The 15,827-nt window shown below is 22.2% G+C and overlaps 2 protein-coding genes across 10 annotated transcripts in view; both read left to right on the forward strand.

Annotated features, from left to right (window-relative positions):
- Window positions 1-130: 130 nt before the first annotated feature.
- Window positions 131-6,251, forward strand: LOC127283232 (chitotriosidase-1-like). The gene is made up of 6 exons (XM_051307964.1): window positions 131-323; window positions 3,529-3,830; window positions 4,061-4,343; window positions 4,982-5,372; window positions 5,543-5,835; window positions 6,039-6,251. Exons 2-6 carry the CDS (start codon window positions 3,812-3,814, stop codon window positions 6,181-6,183), a joined length of 1,131 nt encoding a protein of 376 aa, XP_051163921.1. The 5' UTR covers window positions 131-323; window positions 3,529-3,811; the 3' UTR covers window positions 6,184-6,251.
- Window positions 6,252-6,912: 661 nt separating this feature from the next.
- The window catches only part of LOC127282842 (phosphatidylinositol 4-phosphate 5-kinase type-1 alpha), a 41,036-nt gene continuing 32,121 nt past the window's right edge, over window positions 6,913-15,827 (forward strand). For 6 of the 9 annotated variants that reach the window (XM_051307419.1, XM_051307379.1, XM_051307388.1 and 3 more), the window contains exons 1-8: window positions 6,913-7,301; window positions 8,702-8,736; window positions 10,638-10,766; window positions 11,376-11,624; window positions 11,731-11,883; window positions 12,346-12,510; window positions 12,636-12,851; window positions 13,977-14,203. In XM_051307419.1, the coding sequence (XP_051163376.1) occupies window positions 7,190-7,301; window positions 8,702-8,736; window positions 10,638-10,766; window positions 11,376-11,624; window positions 11,731-11,883; window positions 12,346-12,510; window positions 12,636-12,851; window positions 13,977-14,203 (1,286 nt within the window). In that variant the 5' untranslated portion in view covers window positions 6,913-7,189. The remainder of the gene's footprint in view (window positions 7,302-8,701; window positions 8,737-10,637; window positions 10,767-11,375; window positions 11,625-11,730; window positions 11,884-12,345; window positions 12,511-12,635; window positions 12,852-13,976; window positions 14,204-15,827) is intronic. The other 3 variants (XM_051307429.1, XM_051307438.1, XM_051307445.1) reach the window with 1 other exon arrangement.

Genomic DNA, 15,827 nt, shown 5'->3' on the forward strand with positions numbered 1-15,827 from the left:
TTTTCAAATTTTTGATTTTTCTAAACATTTATAACGTGATATTACGTTAGTTTACGTAATTACATTTAGTGTTGCATTAATTCCCATCTCTGATCATTTAAAAAACAATACGCTTCTTCATTTTCAAAAATATTAAAATGTTTCAAATAAATTCAAGTAAATTGTGGCTAATATTTAAATTTTTAATTGAATTTCCATATAAGATTAATTAAATAAAAGAATTTAAATTCGTTTTTAAAGAAAAATAATTGTATAACATTTCTTCTGGAATATTTTGGGATATAAAATGCACCTGCAGACACCTGTTGTAATAATAAATTAAGGTATGAAAATTAGAACTAAAAATAAATAAACATGTATTATGAATTCTTTATTTGAATTAGAAATATTTTTTATTTAATCGTTTTATTGAAAAGCAATATTTAAAAAAAAATTACTGGCTCTTTCTTTCTTCAAAGTACATAACCTCTCTTATAATTTTTTTAAATGCTTTTTAGAAATTTTATCCAATTCGTCAAATAAATAGATAGTACCTTACATATAATTTTGTAATATATATATTTAATTTATTTCTTTTGAAATAACAAATTTTAAAAATATTGCATGTAAAATGTATTTATTTATTTTTCTATTGTATTATTCGCATATAAAAGTTTTTGTTATAGGACAAATAATGTAATAAATTGTTCCAGTAGGTCAAAGAAAAAGAAATAATAATATTCAAATTTTATTTTTTATTTTCAGGTGAGTTAGGAAAAGAAGAATATGAGAAATATTTTTCACTTTTATTCCATGCTTGAACTTTATTTTCCTTGTTTCCATTCATAGCTTTTTGAATAGCCAGTGATTTAGAATAACGAACAACCTATTAAAATGTTTAAATATTAAAAATTTTCTAAACATACAAAAAAAAAAATGAAAAAAATTTTCAATTTTACCTAGGAGAAATTTTTTATAAAAAAGATTTAATTTCAAATAACCAGTAAAAAAAATCTAAAAAAAAAAAATAATAGCAATTTTTTTTTTTTTTATTTCTTTACATTTGAAAAATTAGGTAATTAATTTTTTTTATCAATTTACCTCATTGTAAAAGTGTGAATAATCATTGAAAAGATTCCATGCAATAGTTCCAATCATTATTAGAACTAATGATTTCTTAATCAATAATTTTGGTTCCTTAATCACTTTTCGTCCAAAATTTAACATGACAATCTATATATAAAAATGTAATTTTTTTTTTTATTTATAAATGGAAAATAACCTTATTAATTTTTCTTTTTTTTTTAATTTTATACCTATTTTTATAGTAAATGAAAAACATGATGATGATTGTTTATTGAAGTAAAATTAAGTGATTGACTTTGTCATTTTTGAAAAACAATTTTTATTTTATGCAATTTTGTGCCATTTTTGTATATTTTTTTTTATTTTGAATTTTGAATGATACTGAAAAAAACTATTTTGAAAAAAGAAGATCACAAATTTTTTATTTTCCAAGTTTCATTTGTTTCATAATGGATTAAATTAAATAATATATAACTAGCAAAATTAAACGCGCCAAATTGAGTATTTAATTGTTTGTTATAAAGAAATTAAAGATTAATATTATCAATAATAATTTAATTTATTAGAATATTATTACATATTAAATGATAATTAATGAAAATTATATGTTTACAGGCCTCGGATTATAAGACTTTTTCCGACTTTTTTCAAAAATATGACTTTTATCGACTTATTTTAATAAAATGCGACATTTTTTTTACATTTGAAAAAAAATGTAAATAAAATACATTTTTTAGTATAAAATATAGATCTTCTTCAGATCTTCTTCAATTCAATTATTTAACAAATTTTCAACTAAAATGATTCTTCACTAAATTAATTTTTTTTAATAATTTTAATGAAATACATCACAAATTTAATTATATCAAAATTATTTTTTCAATTAAAATTTTTATGAAATTTAACAATTGTTTATAATTTAAAAAAATATATCACAATAAAATTGCATTATTTTTTAAAAATTTCAATTCAAAATAAACTAAAATTCAATTATTACCCGAAATTTTAATTCAAAATCAATTAAAAATCCAATAATTATCCAAAATTTTCAATTTAAAATTTAATTATTTACTAAGTTTTCAATTTAAAATTAAATAAAATTCAATTATTTTCTAAAATTTCTATTCAAAATTAATTATCCAAATTTTCAATCAAAAATGAACTTAAATTAAATTATTATCCAAATTTTAAATTAAAATTCAATTATTTCCCAAAATTTTCAATTCAAAATGAACTGAAATTCAATTATTTTCCAAATGTAAAATAATATAAAATTTCATTATTCTCAAAAATTTGAATTCAAAATTAATTGAATTTTCAATAATTTTAATTTAAAAGCATCTAAAATTTAATTATTTCTAAAATTTTCCATCAAAATTTTTTTTTTTTTTTTGAAATTTAATAATTTCAATTATAACTCTCCTGAAATTCAATTATTTTTAACTATTTTAATAATATTCTTTGAAATTTCAACTATCTGAAACCATTTTTCAATTAAAAATGATTTTCAAATTATTGTATTTTGTCCGCATTTTCTAATAAATTTTTAGTGAAATCATCTAAAATTTTAATTACAAAACACTTAAAGTTTCAATTAATTTCAAAAATCTCAATTTTAAATCTTTGACAATTCAATTAAATTTCAAAAATGTTTTCCAAAAATTGTTTGATAAATTATTTTTAGTTCTATAAAATTTAATAATTGTTTGAAAATTAACAATATCTTTTGAAATTTAATTATTTCTAAAAATTTCAACTTTAACCCTTCGAAAGGGATTATTATTTAAAAAAAAAATTTTTATTTAAAAATCTTTAAAATATTTTTGTTAAAATAAAAAACAAATCCACTTTTTTTGGGAATATAAATCGACTAAAACGACTTTTTGTGTCTTTAAGTTGATTCGAGGCCTGTGTTTTTATAATTAATATTTAATAGGTATTCGTTGGCCCCTGGTACCTTAAAAATTAATTTTTAAAAATTAATTTTTTTTTCAAATTACTATCTTGTACGAAATTTCCTGGCGCATCTTTTTTCTCATCATAATTTTTTTGTATTTGTATACAATTTTTGAATCAATATACAACTTTAAAAAAAATTTCGTTGGTAAACGTTGTGTACTTCAGCTTCGTGAATTGAATTTTCGAATTTGGAATTTTAAAGAAACTTATTCCGAAATTTGGAAACACAATTATACAACTTTGGCAAAAATGAGAAAAAGAATTGTCAAAATTTGACACGTCATAAGATTACTATTCAAAAAAACACATGAAATCAGAAAAGACCAACTTCAAGTTAGGACAGAAGGACAGACCAAGCATTTTATTATTATATAATTATTAAATATATAATAGTTGTACAATATTTATTATCTTTAATTTGAAAATTATTCTAAAATATATATATATATATAATGTAATAAAAACGTAATCACTTTAATCTAACTTTTTTTTTTTCATTTATAGTTTGGCGTGAAGAACCAATATAAGTTTCTTAATATTCTTTAATATATATATATATACATATAATAGTACCGAAGATATAGACTGGTTGGGGTCACTTCGGGCTCAATCTGACTCATCGTGGAATAATTTTTTCTCTTATATGTATATGATCACTATCTTTAAGTGGTTCATTTTAATGCAAAAGCTTCAGTGATTTCTTTATAAATTAACTGGAATAAACTTTAAAAAGTGAATGTTTCAACTATTGCGGAAGCTAAAATATATTCTAACAATATAATATATTATGTCCACTAACAATAACAGTAAGTAGGTAAAAAAAAAAAAATGAAATAAAATTTCCTTATTTTAAAAATAAAATATTTTTTCTTGAAAAAAAAAAAGTTTTTTTTTTGCAATTTCAGTTATTCATTATTTTTCCAAATTTTGAATTAAATAAATTATATTTAAATTAAATAAACATTTATCATAATCGTTTAATTTTTACTCAAGTATAAAAAAAGTAAAGAAATAATTTTTAAATGTAAATTTGCAGAAAAAATCGTATGTTACTTTGGCAGTTGGTCAGTTTATCGACCTGGCAATGGACATTTTGATATTTCCTACATTGATCCAACACTTTGTACACATTTAATTTATGCATTTGCTGGACTTAATGAAGATGGAACAGTGAAAGTATTGGATCCTTGGCAAGATTTGCCGGATAATGGAGGAAAAGATGGATACGGAAGGTTTAATGCTCTTCGTGAAAAAAGTCCATTGACAAAAATCATGATTAGCATGGGCGGTTGGAATGAAGGTTCAAGTAAATATTCCAGGTTTGTATTTATATATAAATAAATAAAAAATTACGAATTTCTCAATTTTTCATAATCTACTTGCATATTTTAAAATGTTATTATTATTTTATTATTTACTATTAAAAACTTTTTTTTACAATTTCAAGTTATTTATCAATTAGATTTTTTTTTTTATTAATTATTATTATTATTAGAAAATTTCTTATTTTAATTTAATTTTATTAAAAACTCAAATTTCTATTCATAGAAAATGTGAAAACAAAAATAAAATTTCCAAAAGGATTAGATCTGTTTTGTTAATTTTTCAAAAATTTAGATATTCTGCAATTATGAAAGAAATTTAAAATTAATATATATATATATATATATATTAAATAATAATTTTATACAAAATTAAATATTGATAAGTAACGTGAAATCGTATAAAAAGTTTTTAATAATAAATAATACCTAATTAATAAAAAAAAGAAAATGTAATTTTTGGATTTGTCAAAAAACAAAGATTTATTAAAAAATCGAATTTCTTGTTTAAATATTTTTAAAAAATACATTTTTGTCAGATAGAAATAAAGTTAAATATATAAATAATAATAAAGAAATAAAATTGTAATTTATTTTTTTTTTTAATTACGTCACAATAATCTCTATAAATACAGAGTAATGAATGATCCAGTCACTCGATTGAAATTCGTCGATAATGTCGTTGAATTTGTCAAGAAATACAAATTTGATGGATTCGATCTTGATTGGGAATATCCTGCAAAACGAGGAGGACATCCTGAGGATGTGAAAAATTTAGTTTTAGTATTAAAGGATCTTAAAAAAAGATTTGAAAAGGAAAATTTAATACTAAGTATTGCCGTTGGTGCAGCCGAAGCAACAGCAAGTGTATCATATGATATTTCCAATTTATCAAAATACGTCGATTTTATTAATTTAATGACTTATGATTTTCATGGATCATTTGATTCCGATCATAAAGTTGGACATCATGCACCACTTTATCCCGCTTCGAATGAAACTGGATTAAAAAGACAAATGAACATTGTAAATATATCTAAAAAAAATTTATTTAAATTTCAAATAATAATTAAATTATAAAGAACAATTTAGTGAAATTTTAATTTTTTTTAAAAAATTAAGAAAAAAAATTATTATTTTTTATAATTTTTTGCAAAAAAAAAATGTTATACTTCTTTTTAAATAAATTTTTCAAGGATTCAGCAGTTAAATACTGGTTATCTCAAGGAGCACCTGCCGAAAAATTGATTCTTGGAACAGGTTTCTATGGGAGAACATTTACATTAGAAAATTCAGCCAATCATGAAATTGGCGCCCCATTTACTGGACCGGGAACAGCTGGACCTTATACGAGGGAAGCTGGAATTTTAGGATTCAATGAAATTGGAGAGATGCAAAAACAAAAAACATGGAAACTTGGATTCAATCAAGAACAAAAAGTTCCTTATGCTTATTTGAATAATCAATGGGTCGGATATGATAATTGCAAGTAAGAATTTTTATTTATTAATTAAAAAAAATTATTGAAATTTTTACAAAAAAAAAAAAAACTTCAAAAGATTTAATTTGAAAAAAAGAAATTATTTTTTCTAAATTACTCTTTTTTTAAATTATCATAATTATCTATTACAATTTAATTTTTTTTTTAATATGTTTTAATTTGTAAAAATATTTTTTCTGTTCTATTTAAAGCTCTTTAACAGAAAAAGCTGAATATGCGAAAAAAATGGGTTTAGGAGGAGTAATGATCTGGAGTATTGAGACTGATGACTTTAAAGGAATTTGCCGTGGGAAATATCCACTTCTTAATTCTTTAAATAAATCACTGCATAATTAATTCTTTTTTTCCCCCATTTCTTATATTATAGGAAAAACAAATTAAAGTATTTTCATAACTTTTTACAATTATAGAATTTTTTTTTTTATACATCACATCCATTTTCAAATTATATTAGAATTTAGTGATATTTTTGTGAATGTTTTATTTTTAGAAAAAAAAAAATAAATAAAAAATAAAATGAAAAAGTTATTAAAAATTAAATGAATATAATTAATAATAGATTTCCGTATCGAAAATAAAAATTACATTTTCTTCAAATTTTATTATTATTCCATAATTTTTATAATTAATAATTAATAATTTATATTTAAATTTCACATATTTTTAACAAGACATTTAATTATTAAAATCTATTTTATATTTGAACAAAAAGAAAAAAAATAACTATCTTTTAATACCATTCTAAAAATAAATGTTCGATATAATATTAAATGAAAACGGAATATTCATTAAAACATTTCAAATTAATGCGGAAATTGCCGCCAATAAAAGCGGAAATCGATAAGAATCGCTATTTATGATAAAATAGGAACTAATTTGAAATACGAATGAAAAATAAAAATGCGAAACAATATTTTTTTTCTTTACTTTATTCTTTCCCTTGTTTTTTTTTCTCTATTTTAAGCACAAATTAAATAACTTAATAAGAATATATATATAATTTATATTATCGGAAAATAATACCACCCACACACATGTAATAGTGTTTCAAAACGTGTCCAATAGATGTCAGATCGGTTTTTGGCAATATGGCGTCCGGTCAATAGACGGGGGAGTTCTTCGTTGCCCAGGAATTAGGGGCCGAAGCTTGACATATTTTGAAGTTCGCGAGTGTGAAAAAAAAATGTACGAGGAATTCAGATGGCACATCGATGGGGCACACTGAACATTCAATTAAAAAAGAAATCATGCGAATTTCTTGGTTGAGAAATGCGAACATCGTAAATGACAACCGGAATTGTCGTTTAGAGTGAGTTCAAAGTTTCGCCTTGTCGGATGCAAAATGGCTTCGGGCGACAATGTAGACGTGATCGAAGTGGTCGAGACAAGTTTCACAGGCCGAGCCCAGGGCGGTGAAGACCATCTACGACCTCAAGATTCTGTGGAGGAAGACAGTGAGTAATAATATATATGTTTAAACCATTTTATTAACATAACCTCTAGAATTAAAATACAAAGTTTGAAGGTTTGATTTCATTGGTATTGTACCCTTATATCATCAGTATTAACATTGTCCTATAAAATTCAGCCAATTAATTCAATTGTCAAGGCTACTTCTTGTTTAATATTTAGGAATTCCAATGATGACGTAGGTCATTCGTAACAGCTGATTGACATCATCTGTCATTTATCAATTTTGACTGTAATGTAAATATTTTTTTTTTTTTTTTTTTTTTTTCTAAAGAAACCCCTAGACTTTGATCCGAATGATTAATAATCAATTTCTTGCATTTAAACATTAATGATTCATGATTTTTTTTTTCACACGAAAAAAGTATTCGAGAGATGAAAATTGTTAAATATTAATTCTTTAATTGTACTTTTTTTTTACATTATTGAATAATATTTTGCAAAATACTTAGATAAATTAACTTTTGTAGTAAAAAGTTTTCCTTGTTTTCTAACATAAATAACTATTCGGACAAAAGATGAATTGTTTCTATTTTAAGACCCCACGTGTAAAGTTAACATTTTATGGAAGTTAAAATAGATTAGATCAATAGTTTTACGCTAAGTAAACTAGCTGTTTTTAAACAAAAACAAAGTTTGTTTTCACATTTTTTTTAAAGGTTAATTTTTCCAGAAAAAAAAGAATTTTTTTTTTATTAATAAAGAAGTGAATTTTTAACGTTCCAGAAAATTTATTATAAATTTAACTGAAATTGTTTTACATTCTTTTTTTTTTATTAATTCTAATGAGGATAATTATTATTTGTAATGTAATTATTATTAATGTATTTCTTTTAACTTATTCACTGCTTCCTATTATTCAAAGTCATTAGGTTTTGAGGATGGTATTACAATTACAGTTGAACAATGATTCAGTCTATTCAATTGTAATATATATATATATATAAAAGAATAAACTACATATTTTAAATCACTTCGTTTCAATGTGATTGTAAAACAGTATTTCTTAATTTTTGTTTTTAAAAATATTATTAAAGTATTTAAAAAGTTACACTTCACTTGGCAATAATTGTTTTAGTAAAAATTATAATTAATTAAGTTAATAAACATTTTTAATTTTTTTTTCGGTAAATTTAATGAAGAATATTTATAATTAAATTAATAATTATAATTATTATAATTATAATTATGTTCAGCTTTAAAATTATTAATTTTAGTTACTTTACTAATTATTATCTTACTATTAAAAAATAATTTAAAATATTTTTTAAAAAAACTAATTTTTATTTCCGTGTGAATCGGATAATCAAAAAGTTGTTAAAAAAAAATGACCCGAACATAAAAATGTTTTGAAATGAAATCTATTTTTTTTTTTCTTTTGCAGATAAATCAGTGGGTGAAAAAGTATCAGCCTTTGACGTAAGTGTATAAATTATTTATTAATTAAATAAAATCGCAATCATTTGCTGCAATGTTAAAATTATTTATTTTTTTTTTTAAATGGTAGATAAATTAGCAGTATATAGTTAATTTTTTTCTTTTATAATCTAAAACCGTTATTTACCGTTTTATTTGTATTAAAAATATTTTTCAAGGTTTAAAATAGTCATTTAAATTCAATGAAATTGATTTCTTTTAATTTTCTGAAATTTTGGAATCGATTTATACAACACACTGGACTTCAAAGGTCCATGAATAGATATATTAGAAGTGCAGTCTTAGGCCATTGTCACTTTCAAGGCTCCTTGTGCTACTTTCTACTGTATTCTCTCATATACATATCTTGTTCAATGCACATTCTTCTATCATTATTTAAGTGACTCACGTTGTGAAAAAAAAAATTTTTTCCTTCCTGTTTTCAAGATATTGTTTCCTTCGAAATTTGTCGTTCTAGTAAATATTCTATTTTTTTTTCTGTTTACAAACCAAATTGCATGATAGATTAGCATTCTTTTAATGAAACTCCAAAATCTATTCGTGAGAGTTGTGTTTATGTAATGAAAATCGATAATTAATTAAAGTAGTTGAAGTTGAAGCGTTTCATAGCTTTGGGAATTCATGTAAACGACTTTTTTTTTTTGTTGTTCTTGCAGTTCAAATATTGTTCCTATTAATTATTTAATAAAATTCATTTTTTGTTGAAGTAATATTAGTGAAATATTTAAAAAAAAATAGGAAAAAGTTTATTTTAAATTAAATTTATTAGTTATTAAATTTATTTATTACATCAATAATTATTAATAAATAAATATTAAAATTAAAAAATTATAATGAATATTAAAATGAATAAATAACAATGAAAATTGTAATAAAATAAAAAAATTGTCAAAATAGTAAAAAAAAAAATCAATTAATTGTGATTTCACGAGAAAATCAAAGAATTCATTCGAACGTTTAGAAGTTGGAGTGAAATATGTATATAAAAATTCCCGTTATAAGAATACATAATTTTTTTTTTTTTGCTTCAAAGTTGTTCTCAATTATACTCGAAAGTGCAGTGATTTAAAAAAAAATTCACTTATTTTTACGATTTAAAATTTATTTATTTATTTTACTTGAAAGTTGTTAATATTATAAAAATTCGAATTTATTACTATTTTTTTTTTTTTTTTAATTGATAGATACAAGAAAATTTTGTTTTTTCATTAAATCAAATTATAAAAGGAATGCTATTTATTTATTAAGTGTTTTCTTCACATGGACTTTATTAACTTATCAATTTGTTTGAAGTAGATATGATTTTAATAGATGGTCATTTCCACGAAAAAATAAACATTCCTTGCATCACGACTAAATTAGGCCCTGTCTTTTTTTTTTGAAATTATTATTGAAAAGTTAAAATTTACAGAACATGTGGAAGTTTTTAATATAAAAAAAAAAAATTTTTAAATAACTATTTTGTAACAAATGGAGTTTCCAAAGAAAAATTAATTTATTTTTAATTAAACTTTAATTTAAAATGTTGATCAAGAAATGAAGATCAGTTAATAAAATGGAAAAATAAATTTAACAGTAAATAAATCAGAAAAATATTAAAATAGAAAAAATAAAAAAAATTTGATATTAATTTAGTGTTTTGTAATAATTAAAAACTAAGAAAATTACATTATTGTTTATACGCAAAGAATTAACAAAGATGAAGATTATTGACCCGCGATGAGTGAATATATTAAAGAAAGACATAAAATCATATGAAATAGTTTGTCTGCTTTCTTTTCAATTTAACAATTCTACATTGCAGCAATTGTCCCTTTGCGATGCATCAATGAAAGCATAAAAAGAATGCATAATGGCACCATGATCTTTCATTATTATTATAGAGCTCAACAGTGCAACATGGCAGTGCAGGTCCGAAAACTCCAGTTGGAGTGTCAAGAAATAAATCGGAGCGAGAGAAAAAGATTGGCCACAGAAGGGTGGGAGTTGGGGGCGAAATTACATATAAAAAGGTAAGAATTATATAAATGATATATGAGAAGAGGAAGAAATCATTTACATATCTTAATTGATGTATTTTATTTACATTTATCGATATATATATATATAGAGAGAGAGAAAAAGGGAAAAACTTTTTTTTTTTTTAAAAAAAAAAAAAGTTTATCCAATTTTTTTCATGGCACTATTAGTAATGATATTTGTAAAGTTATGTTAACATTAAATGCAAATAATATAGAGGTGCTATAAATAAAAGTTGATTTTACTTTACATATATCAACTTGTTGTTAGTTTAGTTTCTCTTACTGATAATCTCTAGGGTCATTCTTTACTGGACCTCTGTTCGATGAATCTGATTAAGTTTAATGAGCTTAGGAAACAAAATGCTAAAGAAATTCATTTAAAAAATCTAAGTCAAATTTGTTTTTTTTTCCATTAGTAGATTTTATTGGGAGGAAAAAAAAAAGAGGAATTTATGCGAAAATAGAGAAATAAAAATTGTATAATGATTATGTAAATTTATGTAATTTATTAAAATTTTATTTAATTTTTAAGTTTTATTTATTAAATATATATATATTTTTTTTTGCAAATCAATTATTAGTTGATTCATAATTTCTTAGATTCAAAGTACACAAATTATGGGATCTATTCAATTGGGTATACAACATGCTGTCGGTGGTCTCGCAAGTAAACCTGAACGCGATTTGCTCATGCAAGATTTCATGACCGTTGAAACAACAAATTTCCCTAGCGAAGGTTCAAATCATACTCCAGCTCATCATTTCTCGGAATTTAAATTCAAGAATTACGCACCTATTGCATTTCGTTATTTTAGAGATCTGTTTGGCATCCAACCAGATGATTTTTTGGTAAGTTTCCTCCATTTAAGAAAAAAAAATTGAGTTTTTTAAATAGAAAATTATGTTTTTTATTGTTGTTAGATTAATAAATTAAATTGTAAAAAAAAAATTGCAGATGTCGATGTGCAGTGCACCACTGCGTGAATTATCAAATCCTGGTGCGAGTGGAAGTATTTTTTATTTAACAGAGGATGATGAATTTATCATCAAGACTGTTCAACACAAAGAAGGTGAATTTCTGCAAACTCTGTTACCTGGATATTACATGGTAAATAGTTTTTTTTTTCATTGATTTAAATTAATAATAATTACAGGCTTCACAGTGTTTCCCCTATTTTTCCCCTTTTTTCAAATAAAATTTCCCCTACCACCCCCCCCCCTTTTTTTAAAGCAAATTTTATGCTGTGAAGCTTGTAATTAAAGTAATTATTATTAATGATTGCTTGATTAATTGATTAATTCAGGCCTCAGATTGTACGATTTTTTTCGAATTATATTTTAATAAGATGCGACTTGAACTTTTTTTTACAAAATTTAAAAATTTTCAGTCAGAATTTAAATTTTTTTCTCTGTCCCTAATGAAATTATTTCAAGAGGTTTTTTATTATAAAAAAAATAACACAATATAGTTTTTAAAAGTTTGAATTGACAAAAATTATAAAATTATAAAATCAATCCGGGGCCTGTTGTTTGATTGAATTAATATTTACAATTTAATTATTATTTACAGAATTTAAATCAAAATCCAAGGACGTTATTGCCAAAGTTTTTTGGATTGTATTGTTATCGTTGCAACAGTAAAAATGTAAGACTCGTTGCTATGAACAATCTTCTGCCATCAGCCGTGAAACTTCACCAAAAATATGACTTAAAAGGCTCAACTTATAAGAGAAAAGTAAATATTAAAATAATAAATATAATAATTTTAGGAAACAAATGGAAATACATTGAAAATAAAATTATAAATGATAAAAAAATCTATTGTAATAAAAAAATTTTTGCTCTGTTTTTTTCTTAAAGGCCTCGCGATCTGAAAGAGCAAAGTCTTCGCCTACTTATAAAGATTTAGATTTTATGGAACATCATGCGGAGGGAATTTTTCTAGAGGCCGATACATATAGTGCTCTAGTCAAAACAATTCAACGAGACTGCCGTGTTCTTGAGAGTTTCAAAATCATGGACTATTCGCTTCTAGTCGGAATTCATAATCTCGATCAAGCTGCTAGAGAAAAAGTTGTAAGTTTCATTATTAAATTTATTTTTCTACTTTTTATCATTTATACATTTTTTTAAACATTTTTTTTATACACCTTTTAATATAATAATAAAGTAGATTTTTGTCCTCGAAAAGTAAAAGACAAAAATTATTTTAAAAAACTTTTTAGTTAAAAAAAAATTTTAACTTTCAGAATTTTTATCAAATAATAAAATTAGAATAAAAATTGGAGCATTTGGTTTCAATCTTTTGTGATATTAAACAGAATTAAATTTATTTCAATTTTTTCTAATATATTCGAATTAAAATTTGTTCAATTTTCGTCAAGAATTTAAAAAAATAAAAATTTGTACATTTTTTTAAATTAATTTTTAATAAATTTAGATCAAAAAAAAAAAAAAAAAATTTTCGTATAATTGAACGTACAGAAATTCAGACACATGAATTTTTTACTAAAAGAAATTATAAATTAAATGTCAAAATTTTATGTAGCGAGAATTTAAATAACTTAAAAATCTTTTAGCGAGGATAAATAAAAAATGAGTTATGAACAGAATATCTAGAAACGATAAACGTAAAATTGCCAAGGAAATTTAATTAAGCCTGGAAATTATATTATATTTCACCTCAAATTCTTCTTTATTTTTGGAAAATTCGTAAAATTTAATTATTTTTACAAACGGAATTACATTTTCGTTTAAAAAAAAAAAAAATTTCTAACATTATTGACTTTTTATTCAATTTTTTTCTTTTTACAACTTATTTTCTTTAAATTTTCGATTTTCTTTTTATTTTTATATTTAAATTTTTAATTTCCTCGAATTTTTATAAAGATTTTCGTTCTTCTTTTCTTTTTCGATTTTTTCCTCCTTTTATTTTTGGAATTATTGAAATTGATTTATTTACGGTGTTTAATAAGACAGAAAAACAAAAGCATAAACTTCTATAATAATTTTCTCAATTATTATTAATGTTATAATTTATTAACTGCCAGTATTAAACCAACAAATTATTTATTGAAATTATAATTATTTATGAATAATATAAAATATTTAACAATATACTTGTATAATATAATAATTGAATATATATTATATACTGATATAGTGATTTTTGTTTTTTTTTCTTTTTTTTGTTCTTTTAAGGAGGAACAACGATTGTCAGCAAGCGCAGAAGATGATGCAGGGGAATATGTCTGTGATAGTGGTGGATTCCTTCAAGCTGAAAGACGCGGCGAAAGAGATGACAGGATAGGAGCTGCTGCACTCAATAGATCACGCAGTATAAATCGGCAAAGACTCGTTGCTCATAGTACTGCGATGGAAAGTATTCAAGCTGAAAGTGAACCCATTGATGAAGAAGACGATGTTCCGTGAGTAGTTTTTTTTTCTATTTTCTTTCTTTTAATTTATATACAGAAAAATTACTACATTAACTTTTCTATTTTTTCTTTAACGTCATTTATAATTAACCGAAAATTCAAAATTTATACAGAAAAATTACAACATTAATTTTTTTATTTTTTCTTTAAAAAATTTGTAATTTACCAAAAATTCAAAATTTGGAAAAGTCCTTGAATTTTTTTTTTTTTTTACCTGGAAAACCTTGAAAAGTTCTTGAATTTTTCATCAGGTTCTGGAATTTTCATATTTCGTATAAGAATTTTTTTCCAACCGCGTTTGGAAACACAAAATTCGTAAACGTTTTTATGTACATATTCTTATGCAAAATTCAGACCTCGGATTGCATGACTTTTTCGACTCTTTTCCACTGTATGAGACTATTTTCAACTTAATTTAATAAAATGTGACTTTTCCGACTTTTTTTAAAATATTTTTTTTTTTTAAAGAAAATACGACTTTATTAGAAAAAAATTCAAATCTTCCAAAATTGAATTATTTAAAAGAATATTAACTAGAATTCTTCGCAAAATTAATTATATTTAAAATTTTAATCAAGTTCTTTAAAAATTCAACTATTTAAAATATTTTTCAATTGAAAGTCCTTTTAAATTCAATTATCTAAAATACCTGTGTAAAAAAATTAATTAATAAAAATTTATGAGTTTCAATTTAAAATTTTTTGAAATTCAATTATTTCTAAAAATTTTTACTTGAAGTCTCCAAAAATTTATTTCATTCTAAAAATTTTAATTGTTACTTTTTAAAATTTCAATTATTTCTAAAATTTTTACTACATTCATTTTTTTGAATAGTATTTTAATGAAGTTCTTCAAAAATTTAATTATTTAAAACATTTTTTAAAATTTGTCCTATACTGAATTGAATTTTTGAAAATTTGTCTTAGTTTAATTCTGAAATATTGTAAACAAAATTTCTTGAAAATATCCCTATGGAACATTTTTATCAAGGAATTAATAAAACTTATTTAATTTCTAATTATAATTGTTTGATAATAATAATAAAATATTTACTAACTAATTGTATTTATTTAAAAATAAAAGAAGCGTCTTTTTTTAGTTTTCTTGTAATGTAAATTGACTAAAACGACTTTTTTCTTCCTTTAAATTCGATCCGAAGCTTGAAAATGCAAAAAACTAAATTTATTTATTACTAGTTTATTATAAAAAGAGACTTAAAATAATTTAATCTTGTACATTTAATGTATTTTTGTCATTATTTATTAAAATAATACATATCTGAAAAAAAAATGTTTTAATCTGAAAAAGTCCTGGAATTTTATTTGACAAAAGCGCTGGACACCCTTAATTGTACGGATATTAAAAAATGATTATTATTTGACCCGTTTCTAAATAAAATAAAAATTATGAATAATAAGATTTTTCTAAAAATAGGGGGCCTTAATAATTTATAGATGAAATAATGTATTTGACCCATTAACTTTTCTTTTTTTTTTTTTGTCTCTCGTAATTTATAATTTACCGAATGTTGAAAAAAAGAAAATCAAACTTAATTAAAAAATACAATAATTTGTTTTTCTTTAGTAAATTCAGAAATTATTTTCTTATTATAATT

This window comes from Leptopilina boulardi, unplaced genomic scaffold, assembly GCF_019393585.1.
Source record: "Leptopilina boulardi isolate dan_hultmark-lab unplaced genomic scaffold, ZJU_Lbou_2.1 LbouV2_116, whole genome shotgun sequence".
Classification (NCBI taxonomy): Eukaryota; Metazoa; Arthropoda; class Insecta; order Hymenoptera; family Figitidae; genus Leptopilina; species Leptopilina boulardi.

Excerpts from the sequence above, each read along its gene's own strand:
- LOC127283232 (XM_051307964.1), top strand. Across the intron at positions 5,373-5,542 it reads TAAAAAGACAAATGAACATT|GATTCAGCAGTTAAATACTG; the intron begins GTAAATATATCT and ends AAATTTTTCAAG. Across the intron at positions 5,836-6,038 it reads GTCGGATATGATAATTGCAA|CTCTTTAACAGAAAAAGCTG; the intron begins GTAAGAATTTTT and ends TTCTATTTAAAG.